The sequence below is a fragment of the Dendrobates tinctorius genome, unplaced genomic scaffold (assembly GCF_039654945.1).
Source record: "Dendrobates tinctorius isolate UK_male_01 unplaced genomic scaffold, ASM3965494v1 ptg000070l, whole genome shotgun sequence".
In the NCBI taxonomy this organism is placed as follows: domain Eukaryota; kingdom Metazoa; phylum Chordata; class Amphibia; order Anura; family Dendrobatidae; genus Dendrobates; species Dendrobates tinctorius.
In genome coordinates this window covers 64,313,970-64,335,468 of record NW_027361738.1, presented here as the reverse complement: position 1 = coordinate 64,335,468, position 21,499 = coordinate 64,313,970, and the positions used below count along the sequence as shown (strand labels likewise).

The 21,499-nt window shown below is 45.1% G+C and overlaps 1 protein-coding gene across 1 annotated transcript in view; it reads left to right on the top strand.

Moving 5' to 3' along the window:
- The window catches only part of MYO3A (myosin IIIA), a 210,760-nt gene that overhangs the window by 2,348 nt on the left and 186,913 nt on the right, over window positions 1-21,499 (top strand). Inside the window, exons 2-7 of the mRNA XM_073581770.1 lie at window positions 5,103-5,237; window positions 8,263-8,367; window positions 9,962-10,061; window positions 10,962-11,038; window positions 12,557-12,702; window positions 20,674-20,739. Of these exons, the coding sequence (XP_073437871.1) occupies window positions 5,103-5,237; window positions 8,263-8,367; window positions 9,962-10,061; window positions 10,962-11,038; window positions 12,557-12,702; window positions 20,674-20,739 (629 nt within the window). The remainder of the gene's footprint in view (window positions 1-5,102; window positions 5,238-8,262; window positions 8,368-9,961; window positions 10,062-10,961; window positions 11,039-12,556; window positions 12,703-20,673; window positions 20,740-21,499) is intronic.

Genomic DNA, 21,499 nt, shown 5'->3' with positions numbered 1-21,499 from the left:
TAAGTCCCAGAACAAACTAAAGTCCTGCCCTATTATTACTGAGAGTAGCAGGTCTTTAATTACTCCGACCTCATGGGACTCAGTGCCACAGTTTATTTTTATAGCCTCTCTAGCAATTGGGTAGTTCTTGGCATTCCCATGAATACAGCTGACATCCACGATTTTTATAGGGATTAACTGATGAGGGAGTGTAGCCCTTATCAGGGTCACTAAACTCCCTGAGTCTAAAGGTACTGTCACACTTAGCGATGTACCAGCGATCCCGACCAGCGATATGACGCGGTCAGGATCGCTGGTACATCGCTAAGTGGTCGCTAGTGAGCTGCCACATAGGCAGATCTCACTAGCGACATCGCTGGGGACGGGGATCGCTACTTACCTGTCACACCAGGCGATCCTGCGTCCTCCCGCCCGGCTCCACGCGTCGCTCGTCCTCACAGCAGGAAGCGCCACAGGAAGCTGACGACGAGAAACAGTCTTGAACGTTCTCGCGCGATCAGCGATAACCAGCGGGGGAGCCGGTCGTAGGTAAGTATCAGACACAGAGATATCGCTAGCAATATCGCTATAACGTCACTAGTTATAGCGATATTGCTAGCGATATCTCTTAGTGTGACAGGGTCTTAAGAGTTCTGACACCATTCCCCAATTTATTGTCATGGGACATGCTTATCCCGCTTTGGGCTGATAATCTATGATGCAGACTGGATATACATAATACGAACAGCACCTCCACATTCTGCAGTCCATCGGTTTGGTGGACACAGGACAACAGACGGCTGTGTGCCCTGGACCATGACATCTCCAACAAAATAAGTCCTTAGCATCAGCCTTTGGAAACCCCTCAGTGAGTCCTTGGGACCTTGCCAGTTGTGGTTCTATTACCCTTCCTTTGAGGGTCAAGCTCTTTCTGGGTAGCCCAGTATGGGGATGCAACACCTCCTGGTTTCAGTAAAGAGTTCTCGACCACCTGGTACCTTTCCACTAGGCCAAAAAGGTTGTCCGCTTTCCGGGAGTCTCACTGGAAAACCAGATCTGCACCGGCCGAGAAAGGGAGTGAATTAATCTGTCCCTAACAACTCACTCGAGCATCTGTGCTGGGGTAGAGTACTCCGGCTGCAACCACTTCTGTACCAGAGGTAGAAGGTTGAACATTTGGGATCGAGGGGGTTTGTCACTGCAATACACCCAGTGGTGGATCTGGGTTGCCCTCCCAGGGCTATGGGGTACTCGGTACCGGGCCGGTGTCAGCGGGATGTGTCACAGCAGCGGTGGTCCGGTCCGTGGCCCTGGGCACCCAAGTAAAAGTGGGATTGAATGGTGGAATGTAGTTAATTGAATGATAGTTCGTGACGCCACCTGTGGTGTTCGGCAAGTGAGATGTTGAGCCGACGCTGCATGCAGATCCTCTGGGGCTGGTGGTGTGTTGCAGCGAGGATGGTGAAGCTCCCCACAGGTGGAGCTGTAGCCCCAAGGCAGTGTAGATGTAGGGGGAGAGGAGAGGCACAAGCGGTGTGGAAGCTGGTACCCAGATGTAGCGGCGCTTGGTGCGTTGGCGCAAGAATGAATGGAGGACACCAGGGCTTGTAGTTCCAAAGCTTTACTCACAGTCTGTAGTACACACAGGTGCCTGCCTCCGTGCCGTGTCCTCTGGGTCAGGGACTCAATCAACCTCCAGGCCAGATGGAATGCTCCCTTCCAAAATTCCGCCAACATGTGCCTTTCTGACCGTCTCCTCTTACAGCGCCTTTAAGTATGAAGCACTCCTAGTACTGAGTTACACTGGAGTGCTTCCTGACAGATGTTCCCAAGAACTCAACTTGTACGGCAGACAGCTGTAGCCTGCTTTGGGGACTCCTTATTCCTAAGTCCCGGCTCACTATCAACGTTGCTGTTGTGCCCCCAAGTCTTAGATGGGAGTAGTGCATTTACAGCCGACTACTTCACCAGTGTCTGCTGTAGAACCATTAGTGTCCATACAACGTCGGGGACCGGGCCCCGGCCTTGCGCTTAGAACTTCTAGGCAGGGCTCTTCCTCTAACCCACGTCATCTGTTCCCTTTTACTCCTATGTTCCGTACTAGTCTTTCCTTCTTATGGAAGCTCAGGTTTCGGTTCAATGTCGTTCTCCTTCTTTCCTTTCCCGTGCCAGCAGACCCAGGTCACTGAGATCTGCTGCAGCACCTCCTTCCTCCATCCTTCTCCCAGGGATCTTCTCTCTTCACTCCTCTCTGAGTGACTCTCTGACTGACTGACATCGAACTCCCTGAAATTCTAAACCTTCCCACTCTTTTATGTATTCTAACTCCACCCGCCTCCCAGCACGTATCGTGTTCCAAGCAGGGAGCCACCAAAGGTGCTCTGCTACACTCCAAGCAGGGAGCAGCAATGTGGCTTTGCTGAACTACTGTGTTGTGTGGGATGCAGGTGTTGGGAGCGTGGTCAGGAGCCTCCAACTTACCTGGATGGTGGGGTACCACACTTCAGGAGGAGGTGCAGTACCTCTGTGGTGACTGAGCCTCAGGGGCGCCACAGATCCTTTGTGCTCTGACAGACATAGTCACTCCTGAGGGTGCCAATTTCTCAGTGTTTAGTTTGGCATACTCCTGTGCATTCTGTAAGGCCAGGTCATAATATGCCTTTTGGGGCTCGCCAGTTAGATAGGAGGCCAGGACCTCCACCCACTGTTACAGCGGTAGCTTCTACCCCTCTGCTTCCCTTTCAAACATAGAAAAAAATGCCTCAACATCATGATCTGGGGGCATCTTTTGTATGGTCCGTCTTCCCACCTTCCACACTTATGAGTCATCACCTGGACTTGGGGGAGGGGTGGTTTCTTTGCTGCAGACCTCCCCTGCCAGGAGTTCTATTTTCTGTTGCTGCTGTTGGATCTGCTGCATCAGGAGGTTAGTAGTCTCCTTCTGGGCTTGCTGCTGATAGAGCTGCTGCTTCAGCTGCTGGTGGCGCTGCTGCTAGCTTTGGACCAAGTGTTCGATCAGCTCCTCCATTTTGTCTGACCTCTGTTCTATTTCTATAGCTGCCATCACCCAGGACATGTAGTTTGTCCACACTCATCACATTTGCATTTTTGGGATCTTGCCCCACAATTTTAACTCCAACTGTTGTAGATCTGCAAACTTGGCTGCACATAGGAGTAGACACAGGAATGCTGTCTCTTTAAATCTTGCACTGGTTTATTAAGGTACTGCATAAACCAGTGCAGCATTAGCAAAACAAACAGGGCCTTTCTGGCCTAACGGGAAAACAAAAACATAACGTATGGCACAGTCCGTGTTGCTGCGGGGATCCGCCCGCTCAGGAACAAACAAAAAAAAGTCCAGCTTGCCTTATTATGAAAACATAGCTCTAGGCACACCTAACACTCACTGATCCAGAAGGCTGGATATTTACCCTTTGGACTGTTCACTCAACCTAGCCCTAAACATGGCTGATTAACTCCTCTAAGCACTTGGTGTGCTAGATTGTTTTCCTAGGTACATATAACTGTCACACTACCAATTTTCTCTCTCTCTCTATATATCTATCTATCATCTATCTGTCTGTCTGTCTATCTATCTATCTATCTATCTATCTATCTATCTATCTATCTATCAATCTATTACCTATTATCTATCTGTCTATTATCTATCTATCTATCTATCTATTATCTATCTATTATCTTTCTGTCTTTTATCTATCTATCTATCTATCTATTTCTCTATCTCTCTATCTATTATCTATCTTTTATCTATCTATCTATCTATCTATCTGTCTATCTCATATCTATCTACTTGGCTATCTATATCTGACCTAACAATAGCTGTACTGACTGAACAGACGTCCACATCACAGTTTGATGCGCTTTATATGTATTTGGAAATTTCAAGGTGAATAAAATTACATTGTATTGATCTGAAGAGTAAAAGTCATTTACTTACAAAGATTACATTTTGTGAAATGTCATAGAAAATAGTCTAATTTTTTTCTCCAGCTCATTCTGATCCTGTGCCCCAACAGAGCGAAATCTAACATAAGGGAGAATTGATGGACATTTGCCCTTTAGACTTCATTTAGTGTTTTGCTGGTTCAGGAAACACAAAAATATTAACTGATTTGTTGCTCTAGGGGGAACTCTGATTGGTAATAAAATATTATGTCATTCATTTAGATTGGAATGATGGGATATTTTGAAAAAAGAATTGAAAATGTTCATTTTACTATTGAACAGAAAACTCCCAGTTCTGACTATTGTCGATTTGATGAATTAAAATTGTAAAGTGTAACAATCTATATTGTGCTACATTGGACACGGTCATGTTACAGGTCCATTTTTTTATGAAGGACTGATAAAGCTGCCATAGCAGTGTGTATACATGTACCTCCATATGTGCTGTATCTGATCTCCATATGTATACATATATCTGATTTAAGATGGAGGCCTACAGAGCAGGGGTGTATATAAAAATCATAGGGTCCCATAGCAGGAGTTCTAATCAGGCCCCCCTCATAAAAAAAAAAAAAAATAATATTCTGTTGGGCACAGAAGAGCATATCTCACCATTTTGTGGCCCTTACAGAGTAATTTTTCTCCCATTGAAGACCTAGATTTCCCGTTCCTTGCTCCCACAAAGCTTGATGCCTACAAAAGTGCCCCTCAAACACAGTATGGTACCCACACAGTGAATTCCTACATAGCACGCTCCCCATGCACAATATGATCACCCTACTGTACTCACCCGGCTAAGTATGGGGACCACAACACCGTATGATGCCCCAACTGTGACCCCCAACACAGCCCTCCACTCAGTATGACGGCCCCTAAAGCAAAGACGAAACGGCTGCGACATTGGTCATATTGCCGCACATTGTAATTGTATAAATCCATGCCACTGTTTGACATGTCATTACTGCATTGGTGTGAACAAACACCTTATAGGGACAGAAAACTGTCAATGTTGAAGCAAGGTAATTTACATTGAAAATAATGTATATGTTTTTTTCTTATTTTAATCTATATTATTTTTATTGGGTCTGGAAATCACCACCTTCACATAACTCTTCATGTAGTTGCTAATTTAAACTCCTTTTATTGAATTTCAGGAGGATATCGATGAGGAGATTGAAGCAGAATACAGCATCCTGAAGGCTCTATCCGATCATGCAAATGTTGTCAAGTTCTATGGAATGTATTTCAAGAAAGATGCAAAGACTGGGGATCAGTTGTGGCTCGTCTTGGAGGTTTGCAATTATTTTCTAAATATTATATATATTTTAAAGGGAATTTGTCACCAGGTTTTTGTTACCCGATATGAGAGCAGCATGATACAGGGAAAAAGACCCTGATTCCATCAATCTATCACTTTTTGGGCTGCGTGCTGCAGTTGTAAAGGTCGGCCAGGGCAGTATTCGTGGCTGAGCTGTTTGGGTATCTAATACCCTGGCCTTGTGTTCAGTACTCACTGTGCTGTCAGCGTCTCCTTTGCTATGCTGACTTGTTGCTGATCCTGGATCCCAATGAATGAAGACACAGTCCAGGGCAACGCTTAACTGAACAAATTTATTTACTCAGGTCACAGCACATCCACGTAGTTTCCAGCATTTTCATCACAGTAAAAATGGCACATCACTTCATCTTTCCCTTCACTGTTCCTTGCATCACTAAGTGTCTCCGCGGGGCGGAGCATCTCAGACGGCCCCTCAGTGTCCTCCCTGTAAAGCGTCACCACGGTGAAGCCCTCTCCTGCCAATTTCACCCCAGACATCAGAGGTTCAGCCCACGTAGCTATCCACCACATTCTGGAGTGACCTGCCCGTACATTTTTACGGTGACCTTCAATCTTCCTCTGCTTCCTTCCTTTCTTTTCCTCTCTACTGCTGTTTCTTTTGTACCTTGCTCTTCTCTGTGTTCCCCCTGGATGGCTGGGCATAAGCTTTAACGTTACGGGGTAGTTAGGCAGCTCAGGCATATAGCCCACCCGAGCACACAGGGGTCAAGCCCCGGGCTGACCACTATAGGAAGATCATCCTGACTTATTCCCCAGCTAACCCCTCCTACAATTAACTCCTATATGTCTTATTACTATTTCTACTATGCAGTGAGCTCAGGGCCCCATTTAGTGGCCATAGCATAGACTGCACTTTCCCTACCAAGCACATGGTGCAGAAACATAACAACACATAATATATAAATAATGCAGCAACCTGAATTACACATTAGAACGCTATAACGGTATAAAATATCTAAATATACATATATATACATAATAACAACATGGAGATTTAAAGGGATAAAACTCACAACCCCTTACACAATTTTGATATAATCCCTGTTTTACCAGCTGAAGATCTACGAGTTCTCTGAATGCTGAGCTCTGTACAACCCTATACAAAAAAATGTTCCTGTGCTGAGATAATCTTATAGATTTGCACTTGCTGTGTACTGTGTAATGGCTGTGTGTGACCATGCAGAGCTGCTCCAGTTCATCAGCAGGACATACCACAGACAGCGGGTGTTACCTCCAAAAGCAGAGGATTTGATGCCCTCCTGTTTTATTAAAGGATTAATGCTTCAAACCACAGCCAGGAGCTGTGATATGTATCCACCATGGTCAGACACAGCCATTACACAGTACACAGCAGGGGCACATTTATAAGATTATCTCAGCAAGGAACATTTTATTTCCAATTGTTGAAATTATTGTTATTATTCCAAGATTTTTTTTAATCTAAACTGCACTTCGTGGGACGACCCCTTTAATGACCCCAATCTCATCAGAGATTAATGCTCTTATCCTGTCCTCTATGCTTTACACTGCAGCTCTATTTGCTTGCAATGCCTAGTTTTACATTTTCTAAGGGTACCGTTACACAAAACAATGTCCCAGCGATCCCACCAATGATCCAACGTGGATGGGATCGCTGGGACATTGTTAGCTGATCGCTGGTGAGCTGTCACATAGACAGCCCCTCCAGCGATCAGGACCAGCGAGCACGCTGGTTACCAACTTAAACATCGGGTTTCTAAGGGCCACGGGGCCCTTAGAAACCTGATGTTTACCCTAGATACCAGCGTACACTGCAGGCAGAGCGGGAGGTGGAGGCAGAGCGGTGCAGACAGACCGGCGTAGCTCTGCTATCTGCTACTCCGGTCTGACAGACTGGAGTAGCAGATAGCAGAGCTACTCCGGTCTGTGCGCCGCTCTGCCTCCACCTCCCGCCCTGCCTGCAGTGCATGCTGGTATCTAGGGTAAACATCAGGTTTCTAAGGGCCCTGTGGCCCTTAGAAACCCGATGTTTACGTTGGGTACCAGCGTGCAGCGTCGCTCATCGCTGGCTCCCGCTGCCACACGCAGTGATGCGCGCTGGCCAGCAGGAGACCAGCGATGAAAAAACGGGCCAGGACGATCCAGCATGATCAGCGATACCCCGCGGGGGGGGCAATCGCTGCTGGATGTCACACACAGCGATCTCGCTGGAGAGATCGCTGATGTGTCACAAAATCAGCGAGATCGCTGTGTGTAACGGGCCCTTAAGACTGTCATCATATTGCTGCTTGACTTAAAGAGAATGCCACCCCAGGCCACCATTTAATAAGGCTTGTTTGCACCAGTATATGTTCAGCAGTTAGCGGATGTTTCTCTTCTTTCTTACGGATGGTTTCATAATCATTCTGCCTTTGCTGCAATGGACTCCGCACTCTACCACAACTTTGCAACCAAAGGCAGCAGGTAAGGGAGAGAGCAGCAGTCTGGACAAATGACCAGACGCAGGCCACCACAGACTCCCTGTAGGCTCAGTAGCCAAAGATCACACTGATCTATGCAAACGGTGATGAGCAAAAAAAAGAGACAAGAAACAACATCTGAGAAAAGCAAATAGTAGATAATATTCTCCTGTGGTTAGTGACTTGCATACCATTTTTCAGTTTTTGGCTAGACAGGTTAGGGCTCCACAGCGACAAAAGTAATGGGAAAGCAATTCTTAGAGAAGTCGCACAAAAAAAACCCTCAATGTATGGATCTTGTCTGCAACTTAAGCTTTGATTTTGCTGTAGTGATACCAAACCGCAGACAAGTGGCATGCATCTGACCAGGAACAGAAAATCCAACACGTTTTGTAGCATTTGTGTAGCACTCGAGGTAGGTCGCAATTTGCAATGTGACCCCATAGGAGATCATTAGATGCGATGGGGCAAGGAGACTCTCTGCTCTTGATGTTGATCGACAGATGTCGCTGGCCTAAATCGTGATTCCGTCTTCTGCAGTTGTGCAATGGAGGATCCGTAACTGATTTAGCAAAAGGTCTTCTGAAGAGAGGAGAAAGAATGGATGAAGCCATCATTGCTTACATTTTGCATGAAGCTCTTATGGTAAGAGGCGCAGTCCCGACCCATACAATGTGTTACCATGCAATGTCATATCGAGTATTTAGAGGCAGGTCTCATATGTATTCTGATTTTATAAGTCATTTATTATTGGGGCCAAGCTAATAGTAAGTAAGACAGATTACTCTGCATAGAGCCAGATCACACAATTGATGTTGGTCTAATGAGTTTGGACTAGGACCTAAATCTATGTCCTTTAAGGGTACATTCTCATGAAGAGGTTTTGGTGAGTTTTTGATGTTGCAGATTTTCTGCACCATCTCAGCACCCATTAAAGAGAAGCTGAATCGTTAAAAAAACGCTATTAACCTGCAGATATGGGGTTAATCTACAGGTTTATAGCATTGTGAACCTGCGTGGCACCTGCACTTAGACCCCCACTGTCGGGAGTAAGTGAACATTTTTCCCCCCAGAAGTGTTCGGTTTCAGTCACAGGGGCGGCTCTGGCGCGGGTTCAGTCACCATTCAGTGTATAGAGAGCGGTGACTGTAAACGCGCTTCTAGCACTCACTGACAGCCAGTCCTAATGCTGAGCTGCTGTCAGTCAGTGTGGGGGAGATGCGGTTACAGCCGCTGCTGTCTATACATAGAGTGGTGATTGAACCAGCGTCGGCACCACTCCCAAGACTGAAACTGGAATGCTATCAGGGGTAATAAAGTTAATTTCCTCCCGGCAGCATGGGTCAAAGTGCTGGCGCCGGGCGGCCTTACAACCCTATTAACCTGCAGATTTACCCCTGCAGGTTAATAGCATTTTTTCAGGTGGTGGGTTCCCTTTAAGTAAAATAGGTTTCTTGCAAAAAAATATGTAAAAAAAAAATCTTCAAAAAGCCATTTTGGGAGCATAGCCTAAAATGATTGCTCCCTAAAGGAGTTGTTCGGGTTAAAAAAAAAAAAAAAAAACATAGCTTTTTTTCTCCAAAAAAAACAAAGCCACACCTGTCTACAGGTTGCGTTTAATATTGCTGCTCAGTTCCATTGAAGAGAATAGAGCAGAATAGCCATGCTAAACACAACCTGCAGATGAAGGTGGCGCTGTTTTTTTTTTAAGAAGGCAGACTTTTTTTTATAGTTCTGGACAGCCACTTTAAATCTTGTATGGCTTTAAAATTTTCATCTGCTTTTTTGATAATTGCAATGTGCTTCTCATATCATCAGCTAAGTATAGAGTCTTACAGGTAATGCTCCATGGGAGAAAACAGTGCAAATTAGCTCTTACAGAATGAAAGATACTTTCTCACAATTATCACCTAAGAGAGGTCACTACTCCATAAGTTAATGCATTGAAACTTACAAGACCAGAGATAAACACCAAGCCAGGAACTCAGCTACAAGCGCACTGTTTCGGGGTGTTTGCCTCTCATCAGTGTAGAGCCAAGTCTGTCTGGCTGAGTGCAACAACCTTAAAGCAACATTTGGGAAGTTCCAGTTCTTTTTAAGAGCAGAAAATGTATAAAAAGGACATATAGAAAAGTGATATACTGTAACCAGATGAACACTGTGTACATAGGCGACATAGACAAATGTGTCTGTTATTCGTCTGATTCTTCTGCTGTTCAAAATTATTATTTTCTAAAAGGGCCTTCATCATTTACATAGCCATAAGACAATTCACCGTGATGTGAAAGGGAACAATATTCTACTAACCACGGAAGGAGGTGTCAAACTTGTGGATTTCGGTAAGTCTCTACAAGTTATTGTTAAAGCTTTGTGCCAAAATAGCGCAAGTATGAATGAGAAGAAAGCTCCAAAGCAAAGAGAAACGTGAGCCCCTAGTTTCAGTGCAGGTTCAAACCACCTAGATCAGAGGCAAAGAGGTATTTTTACCTCCACTCTCTTTCCATTAACGTTAACGGAGTTTTACAGACTTACTATATTTATGACCTATACTTTGGATAAACCATTAAAGGGGTTGTCCACTATACAGACAACCCCTTCTCAATCCCTTGGTATCCTCCAGTAGTATAGTAACACCTATACTCCCCTTCAGTGCTATACTATTAGTGTTGGAACTGGCTCTCCCAGGGATCTCATGACAATATAATGTAACACAATCCTTGTGGCCAATCAGCACTGGCTTCACTCTCCTTTTTTATGGATGCAATTGAGGAAGGAAGTTGGAGCTGCGGTTGATCTCTCACTTTTTTGGAAGTCTTAATTTGTGTCTGAGAAAGGAGAGATTGAAAGAAATGCTGATTGGCTGCAGGTATTGCGTGACATAATAATGCCATGCGAGCCCCGGGAGAACCAGTGTGAACACCATTGGAACGGCTCCGGGATTAGTATAGGTGTTACTATTTTGCTGTGTGTAAACATAAGGATTCAGAAGGAGTTATCTGATTGGTGGATAGCCACTTTAATATCAGATCAATGGGGGTCAGATACTTGGTGCCCCCTCCAAAAAAATCAGCTGTTTTCACAGTTGGAACAGCACAGCTCCATACACTGTATAGTGGCCGTTCCCGGTACTGCAGCCCAACTCCTGTTCGAAGAGTAATGGTAATGTGTCAGTCTCAGACAGTTTTCATGGCTTTTCAAAGGTCCTTATAAAAAATATTAACAGTATGTAATTCCTGCAGGTGTATCAGCGCAGCTAACTAACACTCGTCTCCATAGGAATACATCAGTGGGGACCCCTTTCTGGATGGCACCAGAGGTTAGTTACACTTTTTTTTTTATAAATTGATGTAGCAATAACAGTTATAATAAAATAATGCTGTATTAATAGCTGTACTATAAACAGGAAAATCATAACTATAGCACATTTAGATTAATATAAATAGTAAAGTTGTCTTCTACGAAGAGTAAAAAAATCAATCGAGAACCAGAAAATTTTTTTTTTTTTACTTGTTGATGTAAGTGGAAGCTCCTTTTAAGAACTAAAATGATTCATCCAACCTCAGACTGATCAAAGTGCCTCCAGAAGACCAATGTTGTTCCTGCCGCTCTTCCCTACTTGTCATGCTCTTCTGTTTTCCATTTTACCAATTTTCTTTCAAGTAATCAAAGACCTCAATACTAAAAATATCTATGTCTGGATTTTACGATTTACAGTATGTTAATATATTAAGTCATTAAGTAGTGAGGGGGATTCAGGGAAGCTGTTTTTTTTTCCCTTTCATTTGATTTATTTTATTTTCCCTAAAGCCCAGGCAAAATCATTGAAGACTTTACTATTTTGATGTCACTGCTGTCATTGTTACTGCTAAGGCTTGTTGTCTTACTTTAGAGGTGGTTCTGGAAGGAATGGTCCAAAATACAAATTAAATTTCATCTTAAATCTCTATTTTATACCATAATCAAATCATTTTCTAAAATACTTTTTTAAAATTTCCTATCCTTCTCTATCTGTGCTAACTACTTGTTTTTATAACTTCCTTCGTGATGATGCTTCGTTTGAGAATCCCAGTGCATGCCAGTATAATCAAACAAAGTGTCATCAGTGACATTCATTTCAGGGGTTGGATAAGTCCCTGTTTCTTCACTGTGTGATGTGCACAATGACAGTGCACTCTCTCCCTGCTTAGATCAGTAGTAACAAGCCGACAACAGAGTGCACTGTCAGTGGGTGCTGTTAGATGAACACCCGGTTTGCAGAGACCATTGCTGCCCTCACAAGTGACATCATGTCAGAGCCTGCTCTCCCAGTGCTTGCATTACATTGTTATATCACGAGAGCCCTGCAGTCAGCCATTGGCCTCTTCCATCTGACTTTCTTTGGACAAAACTGACACCCAGAAAATGAGAGAGCTACTGCTGCTTTTGGCTTCTCCAGGAAGTCAGTTACATCCGAAGGTAGTGACAGTGAAGCAGCTGCAGGGATTGCATGACATAACAATGTCATGAGAGCCCTGGGAGAGCAGGCGCCGAGAACACAGGGAAGGCACCCACACTGAAGGTGAGAAGAGCTGTTAATATTTTACATGGGTGCAATAGTAATTGAAAAATGCATTGAAAAATCACGTGTCTGTTGAGGAAGAAGGAAAGCTTGAAAAAAAAGAACATCGTCGCCCTTGAATAAATATGAATAAATAGCTTGACCTAAATAAAAATGATTCAAAAGTCAGACACGTTCATTAATAATGAAAATTCTGTAGATATTTTCAGAATTTCATGTCCCAGGATTCATTGTAAGAAAATGCAAGACAATAGTATTTCTTCATTGTTTTGATAGGTCATAGCGTGTGAGCAACAAGTGGATACAACGTACGATGCAAGATGTGACGTCTGGTCTGTAGGTATTACAGCCATAGAACTAGGAGATGGCGATCCTCCCCTGGCAGACTTGCATCCAATGAGAGCCCTCTTTAAGATACCAAGGTACTATGCCAATTTAAAGGTGGTGGACAATTTTTCTTTACTCAAATGCATGTATTTGGGGCTAAAAATAATTTTTGTAATTCAGTTTCATTAAAAATTTTGCACTATTTTGCTTTTACAGACTCTTTTATTTTTCTACATATTCAACTTTGATGTGGTCTGTTGTCATACATCAGCTGAGAGGAGCTCTGGAAAAAGCAGATAATAGAGTTCCAAACCATACAACTGGACCATCAGAATGATTGACTGATGGTTTCTCAGTTTTACCCATTCTGCAGCTAGAAGTAGTAAGTGGCTAAGGAAGGCGAAGGCTGGAAATTTTTTAATGAGACCAATTACAAAAATGATTTTTAGCTAAGAAAAATAGGTGCATTTAAGTAAAAAGCAAATTGTCCCCAAAAGTGAACAACCCCTTTAAAGATATGTGATAAGCTGATCTTGAGTCCTACCTTTGGGGCGCCAACAAAATCCTGAGTATTGAGCTTTGAAGTGTTCCTTTTGAAAAAGCAATATCTGGGCATGCATGACGCTAGTCCATTTATTGTCTATGGTAGGGATGGGGAACTTCAGGCCCCAGGGCCATTTACGGTCCTCGATGACCTTTTATCAGGCCCCCGGGCAGATTCTCAGGGACCGCAATCTTGGGCAGGGAGCTGTATCTTGATTGCCACAAACTCATTAATTTCTTCTTGCTCTGTGAGCATACACACATATTGTTCACTAATGAACACTGAAGGGCATGCAATGAAAGATTACATCCTGACACCAGTGCCAGAGTCAGGATGTCATTTGTGGGCGGAGTTTGTACGGCCCCCGAAGGATGGTATAAATATCCAAATGGCCCTTGGCAGAAAAAAGATTCGCCACCCCTGGTCTATGGGACTGCGCTGAACTCGCATATCTCCGGCAATAATATACACAGGGAATGGAGCGGTGGTTCGCATGCTTGACTGCCGCTTTACTCACATTGGGATAAGTGGAGGTCTCAGCTGTGGAGGGACTCTGAGCAAGTTATTATCACCCATCCCATGGATAGGTAATAATGGTCAAGCTTCCTACAAACAAGAAAACTTTAGGAAAATCCAATGCACTGTGTTATGTTCAATGCTGCCCTCAAAGGGGTTGTCCAGGGCTATTATATTTTTACTTACTGTGGGTCTAAGTCAATTAGGCAGGTAGTTGTTAACAAAGGCATCTACCTGCCTGCTCTACTCGGCGCCGGCTCAGAATGGTCACCGACCGCTCCTGCTAAAGATTCAGCAGCTCCATGTCAACAGTATGATTATTCCTCTTCTGGGCTGCTCTGTTGACGGGATGTGATTGCGTACATCATGCTGATTGTGAGCACTTAGGCAGGGAGGAGCCAGCTGTCAATCAGCACGAGGTCAGCAGTCACGCCTTGTCAACAGAGCAGAGCTCTGTCGACATGATATTAGTGGAAGCTGCTGAATCGCTGGCAGGAGCGGTCACAGACCACTCTGTGCAGGCAGACTTTGGTGTCGGGCAGTAAAAAAATATTAAAATAGTCCTGGATAACCCCGCTAGGTGGGTGGCGCATGACACCGGGACTCAGATAACACCAAAGAGAAAGTCCCTGAAGGATGCACCGCTCCATTTGCTCTACACAATGTATGGGTTCTGCCCAGGGTGTTTCTTTTATGTTGCAACTTTTAACTTTATTTTTCACGTGACATTCAGTAGCTATGTGAAGTCTTGTTTTTTGACGGACGAGTTGTAGTTTTCAGTGACCCTATTCACGTTATCTTGAATAATTTAAGAAAAATGCAATTCTGTTATTTGATTTTTGCATTTCACTTTTACATCATTCATTGTACAGTAAAAATGACATGGGAATATGATTCTTCAGGTCAGTAGGATTGCGATGATACCAGACTAATAAGGTTTTGTTATGTTTTAGTTTTATTTGCTAAGCAAACTTCAAAATTTTGCAAAAAAAATAAATAAAATTTGTTTGTCCTGCTATTTCCTGAGACACGTAACTTTTTAATTTTTTCAGGTTGATGGAGCTTGTGTTGGGGTTTTAGTTGAGTGGTGAACAGACATTTTTACTGCTACCATTTTTGGGAACGTGATATTTTGATTGTTTTTTATGGCATATTTTTAGGGAATTGCCGCATCTGAAAAACATCAGTTCTATCGTTTCATTTTTTTATTTCCTTTTTGGAGTTTTGTGTATGGTTTAAATATTTTTAGATTTAGTTAAATCTGACTTTTATGGAGATGACAATTATCATATATGGGTTTTTTATGTTTATTTTTTTATTGGAAAAAAGGTAATAATTTAGACTTTCATATTTTCTTTTTTACACCTCCTAGGAGAATTGAACCTATGCTTACATGTTCTATAAGTACTACAATTTCACTGTACCGCAATATATTGGAACATTACAGACCTCCTATGAAGCTGAACTTGGCTTCATAGGAGCACCAACCAGGCTGCCACGTGGCCAACATTGCAACCTGTTGGCTCCCCCGATCTTGTCATGGAGGGGGGGAATGATTGGTGTCAGAGTGATCCCGAAAGGCAATCGGACCGTTTAAAAGACAGCAGAATTTAAATGGTTAAACAGCAGCAATCAGCGCTAGCTCTGGTCACAGCTGTTAAATGGCAGATGTTGGCTGACTCATAGAGCTGTCACCTATCTGGTATGGAGTGTGTTCAGTTATGATGAGTCTAGCAAAGAGCAAACAGATGAATGGCATGCTAGGGCACACAAATCACCACATTAACAGACGGAGCTATTTATCTGAAGTATTGCGGCATATAATTCAGTCAAAAAATGGAAGTGCTTGCATGAAAAAACATGAATATTTCAATGTAAAGCGAAAAAAGAAGAAATATGCAGCACTCACCGATATAGCTGAAAAACTGTGCGTCTTTATTTCACATAAATTCCATCGATGTGTGGACATGCAGGACGTTAGAGGAATGCTAGGGGAGGGAGGTGCCGGGACAACGGCCGTTTCGCGATTACTCGCTTCTACGGGTCCAGGAGACCCGTTGTCCGTCACCTCCCTCCCCTAGCATTCCTTTAAAGTCCTGCATGTCCACACATCGATGGAATTTATGTGAAATAAAGACGCACAGTTTTTCAGCTATATCGGTGAGTGCTGCATATTTCTTCTTTTTTCGCTTCAGTTATGAGTCTGCTCCATACACCCACATACGACATAGGATATTCTGGTATGTCCACTGATACATTCTATGTCGAGAAGGTTTGCAGGGGTTATCCACGTTTAGAAAAAACATGGCTGGAATTCTTCAAAAAAAAAAACCCAATGCCACACCAATCACATCAATGGTGTTTGTTTGAAGAAGGCAACAATGTTTTTCTAATCCTGATCAATGGCTGATTCATCTTTTTTTCTATCAGTATCCATCCATCACTGTGTCCGCAGGTATCCTAGCATTGATATTTAATTAGAAACCTTTATAGAAAAAATAGATAATATACGTCTGGAAATCCACTCCTAACCACCAAGTGCTGTGACTCCCATCCCTCCCTGCATTTCCCCTGGCTCACTTTTCACATTTGATCCCATCACAGAAGAAGAAGGCTCCAAACTCCTCTCTTCTTATTGTCCGACTACATGCACTACTGACCCCATTCCCTCCCATCTCCTCCAGTCTCTCTCTCCAGTCGTCACAACTCACCTAACTACAATCTTTAATCTCTCCCTCTCCTCAGGCATTTTTCCATCCTCCTTCAAACATTCTATCATTACTCCATTACTAAAGAAACCCGCTCTCGACCCATCCTGCACAAACAACTACAGACCAGTCTCCAATCTCCCCTTCATCTCTAAACTTTTGGAGCGCCTAGTCTGCTCCTGCCTTACCCGTTACCTCTCCACTCACTCCCTTCTAGACCCTTCACACTCCGGCTTCTGCCCCCTACATTTGACTGAAACTGCACTCATCAAAGTTACCAATGACCTTCTGACAGAAAAATGTAACGGTGAACACTCTCTGTTCATTCGTCTCAACCTTTCTGCAGCTTTCGACACTGTTGTCCACCGTCTCCTACTCTCTAGGCTCCAGTTACTAGGCATTAAGGACACTGCTCTCCCGTGGTTCTCTTCCTATCTTTCTGAACGCTCCTTCAGTGTTTTGTTCGCTGGCTCTGCTTCATCCCCTCTTCCTCTCGCTGTCGGGGTACCTCAGGGCTCAGTCCTTGGCCCCCTTCTCTTCTCTCTCTACACGGCCCCATTGGACAAACCATCAGCAGATTTGTCTTTCAGTACCATCTTTATGCTGATGACACACAACTATACATGTCATCCCCCGACCTTACCCCGGCTGTACTACAGAACACCAGTGACTGTCTGTCCACAGTCTCCAACATCATGTCCACCCTCTATCTGAAACTTAACCTCTCAAAAACTGAACTTTTTTTGCTTCCGCTGTCTACTAACCTCCCTAAATTTGACATTTCCTGTCATGTCCGCCATGTCTGTCATCTCTGCCTTGTCTGTTTTGCCTCAAGAACCCCTGGAGCGGTGTGCACGCGCATCTCGTGTCTGCTATCTTGCATGTTCCCTAGAACAGTGTGCACACTCACCTCATGTCTGTTGAGCTGCAGGATGCCTGCGTTTCTGCTCTCCCTTCTGTGATCATCTCGTCATGTCTAGAACCCCTGATCATGTGTCCTTCCTATGCTCCAGCATAGGCTGGTTCTGCAATCATCCCTGCATGTCTGGAATCCTGATCATGTGACTGCTTCCTGTGATCCTGGAGGTTCTGAACTGGAAGTTCTCCGCTGGTCCTGACCCGGAAGTGGAGGTGCTATGCCCTATATCAGACCGCCCCTTCCTTTGCTCAGGGCCTGAGTATTGTGTTGCTTCCCTGCATGGCTGCTTGGTCTGCTGGGTCGCTCCCTTTATTCTGTGCCCTTGCACTTTGCTCTGTCGTGCGTCTCTGCACACGCTCCGTGCTCGTATTCCGTCTCTTGTCTCGTGCTTTGTCTCGTGTTGTCCTTCGTGCTTTGTTTGTCCTCGCTATGCTTCCATGTTATGCTATGTTCTGTACCCTGTCCCTGACGTGTCTTTTTACACGTGCAGGCCACCGCTCTGTCCCTGTCCCTGACGTGTCTTTCTACACATACAGGCCTCCGCTCTGTACCCTGTCCCTGACGTGTCTCTCTACACGTGCAGGCCTCCGCTCTGTACCCTGTCCCTGACGTGTCTCTCTACACGTGCAGGCCTCCGCTCTGTACCCTGTCCCTGACGTGTCTCTCTACACATGCAGGCCTCCGCTCTGTACCCTGTCCCTGACGTGTCTCTCTACATGTGCAGGTCACCGTTCTGTACCCTGTCCCTGACGTGTCTCTCTACACGTGCAGGCATCTGCTCTGTACCCTGTTCCTGACGTGTCTCTCTACACGTGCAGGCCTCCGTTCTGTACCCTGTCCCTGGCGTGCCTCTCTACACGTGCAGGCCTCTGCTCTGTACTCTGTCTAGTCCCAAGGCTCTCCCTTGGCCCGGCACTGGGCTTCGGCCTGTGCTCCGCTGCTAGACTCTCTCCCTGTCCCTGGCGTGTCTCTCCACACACGCAGGCCTCGTTTTGTACTTTGCCCCTGGCATGCCCTCTGCATGCGCAGGACTCTGCCTCTTACCCTATGCCTTGTCTCTGATGTTTCATGCGCCCTTGCACTTTTCGTACTAGGCTTTGCCGTGCTGTTTCACACGCGTCTCTGTCCTGTACCTTTGCCTAGCCCTGCCTTGTGGCTCCGTGCCCTCGTACACGCGCCTGGTCGCCCTGTGCCTGCCTGTTGTGCCTCAGCCGTGCCCGCCGTCCAGTGCTATAGTGGTTACCAACTGTGTGAGCCGCAGCTGTGCCGCCTCTAAGTCGTGCCCGCCTGCTTATGCCACCGTCGGTACTGCCTGCAGGTGCCCCAGCCGTGGTTTCCATGCTCCCTTGCATGCACACTGGTTTTCGCACTGTGCCTTTTCGTGCTGCTCTTGCACAAAGTCTTTTGCTTACTTTGCTCTGCTCTGAACCCTGTCTTGCCTGCCGAATTCCGTAACCTGCCGACCGCTGCCAGAGGTCCGGACCTAGATGACTGCGGCCTGATGTCCGGAGCTGATTTCCGCAGTCTGATTCCTGGACCCTGTCGGTCGATGCCAGCACCCTGGATTCCGATGCCACCGTACCCTATCTTTGTCCCTGGCGTGTTCTCCGCACGCGCAGGCCTCCGTCCTGTATCTCTCCCTGGCGTGTCTCTTCGCACGCGCAGGCCACCGTCCCTGTACCTGTCCCTGGCATGCCCCTTGGCATGTGCAGGCCTCCGTCCTGTGAACCCGACCCGGGCGTGTTCATTGACACGCATCTTGTTTCTAACTTTGTCTTGTCTCCTTGCATGGAACCCTGGTTTGCTTACCGGATGTCGGAACCTGACGATCACCTTCAGAGCTACAGAACCTGATGTCTCGGTTGATCGTTGCCTGCTGTCCGGAGTCCGATGTCCTCGTGCCTCTGTCTACCATCTGCACATACCATGCTTTGGACCTCAGCGTGCCCTTGCACGCACCTTGCTCTATGTACTCTGTGTGTTCACGTTTTGCACCTGTTATACCTTGAAGTGTTCCTCATGCCTTGGACCTCGACGTGCCCTTGCACGCATCTTGCTTTATGTACTTTGTGTGTTCACGTTTTGCACCTGTTGTACCCAGAAGTGTTCCTTAATGAAGTTTCCTTGAACTAACATCTTGTCTTGCCTTGTCTTGTTTCCCTGAGCCGGCCGTCTGGTCCAGCTGCCGTGGTGGCTCACCCCCTTGGTCTTTCCCCTCTGACACTCCCTGTATAGGGGGTGGTTCCTCACTAGGTCAGCTTGCCCTAGGTGGGTGGGTGCCATGGCCCAGAGGGTCCACTCATTCAAGAAAAACGACTCAACTTAAGCTGACGCTCGTCACATTTCCTTCTCCATGGATGGCACCATAATAACACCCCAGCAGCAGGTTTGACACCAATCTCTCCACATCCCATATACAATCTCTTGCCCGCTCTTGCTGCTTACACCTAAAGAACATCTCTAGAACCCACCCTTTTCTCACCATGGAAACAACAAAATCCCTCACTGTTGTATTGATCCACTCCTGCCTAGACTACTGCAATGGTCTATTAATTGGCCTCCCTGTTACTCGACTTTCCCCACTCCAGTCCATACTTAATGCAGCAGCCAGGGTCATCCATCTGGCTAGTCGGTACTCGGACGCGTCCGCTCTTCGCCAAGTGTTACATTGGCTGCCCATTTATTATAGGATCCAATTCAAAGTACTTGTTCTCACCCACAAAGCTCTCCGCAGTGCGGCACCCCCCTACTTCCCCTCCCTGATTTCTGTCCATCTGCCTAACCGACCGCTGCGCTCTGCAAATGACTTTCGACTAACCTCTGCACTAATCCGTACCTCCCACTCCTGACTCCAAGACTTCTCCCACGCAGCGCCAATCCTCTGGAATGCTCTACCCCAAGAAATTAGGACTATCCACAATTTGCATAGTCTTAGGTGCGCCCTCAAAACGCATTTGTTCAGAGCAGCCTATCACGTTCACTAATCAAAGTAATTTTATGTGTAAGTGTGCGTGTGTAGCCCATTCACTATCTCTGTCTATCCCTCACTCCCTCAAGACGGCTGGACAATCATTGTAAATACACCATTGTAAATACACACCTGTACTTTGTATCTCCCCCACCTCATTGTAGATTGTAAGCTCTCACGAGCAGGGGCGGCTTATTTTGCTTTAATTATTGTATTGTTAGCGTTGTTACTTATGACTGTTGTGTTTTGGAACTGTTAAACTGTAAAGTGCTGAGGAATATGTTGGCGCTATATAAAGATTATTATTATTATTATTACTAATTAGGTTAAAAAGTTAAAAAAGCAAAAAAATAAAATAAAGCATTGCATTTTTTTAATTAGAATTGTAGTGATAACATTTTGGTTTTACAGGAACCCACCTCCAACTCTGTGTCAGCCAGAATTGTGGTCACCGGAGTTTAACGACTTTATTAGCAAGTGAGTGAAACATATTATATATATTTATTAGGCAAGAAGGGTCCAAGTCACCTCCAAATAAAGGTACATTTTTCAAAAATATATTTGGTGTTAGAAGAAGAACTGGAGTTCCGTGGTGGAACACGATGTAGTGGTTTTCTCGACAGCAGCATGACTCGATTTGATCTGGTGCACACAATATTTTATTTTATTACCATGTTACAGTAGACTGCACCAATGTGAACAGGTACATAGATTGGGGCTCTTTCAATAGTTTACGGTACCACTCTCATTGATCGGTAGGTAAATCTGCAGATATAATTTGGTGCATTTTCATAAAAACAGGAGACAAGCCCAGGGGAATTCATATTAACAGCAGATTACCCATTACCTGTGCAACAGCGACAGTTTGTTTAATTTGGTTGTCCAGAACTTATATATTGATAAACTTCATCAGTATAAGTTCAATGGGTGTTCAGGACTCAGAAACAGGTATGGACTGGGACTGAAATTCAGCCCTGGCATTTGAAATCACACAGGCCCATGTTATTCCCATCCCCACGCACCAGATGAAATATATTACTAATATTACCTTGGATGAAGGAAAGCAAGATTTACTACATTACCAATATTATTGATTCCCGTGACCTGCTGGGATAAGTGATGGATTTTTGGTGATTTTGTGCTCCAAAAGAACTCTTAAAAGTACGGGTGTCTTGAGAACACCAATTCTGTTAACAAGGTAGCAGCCAAAGCAGCCCATGACCAGACAGGCCCTTCT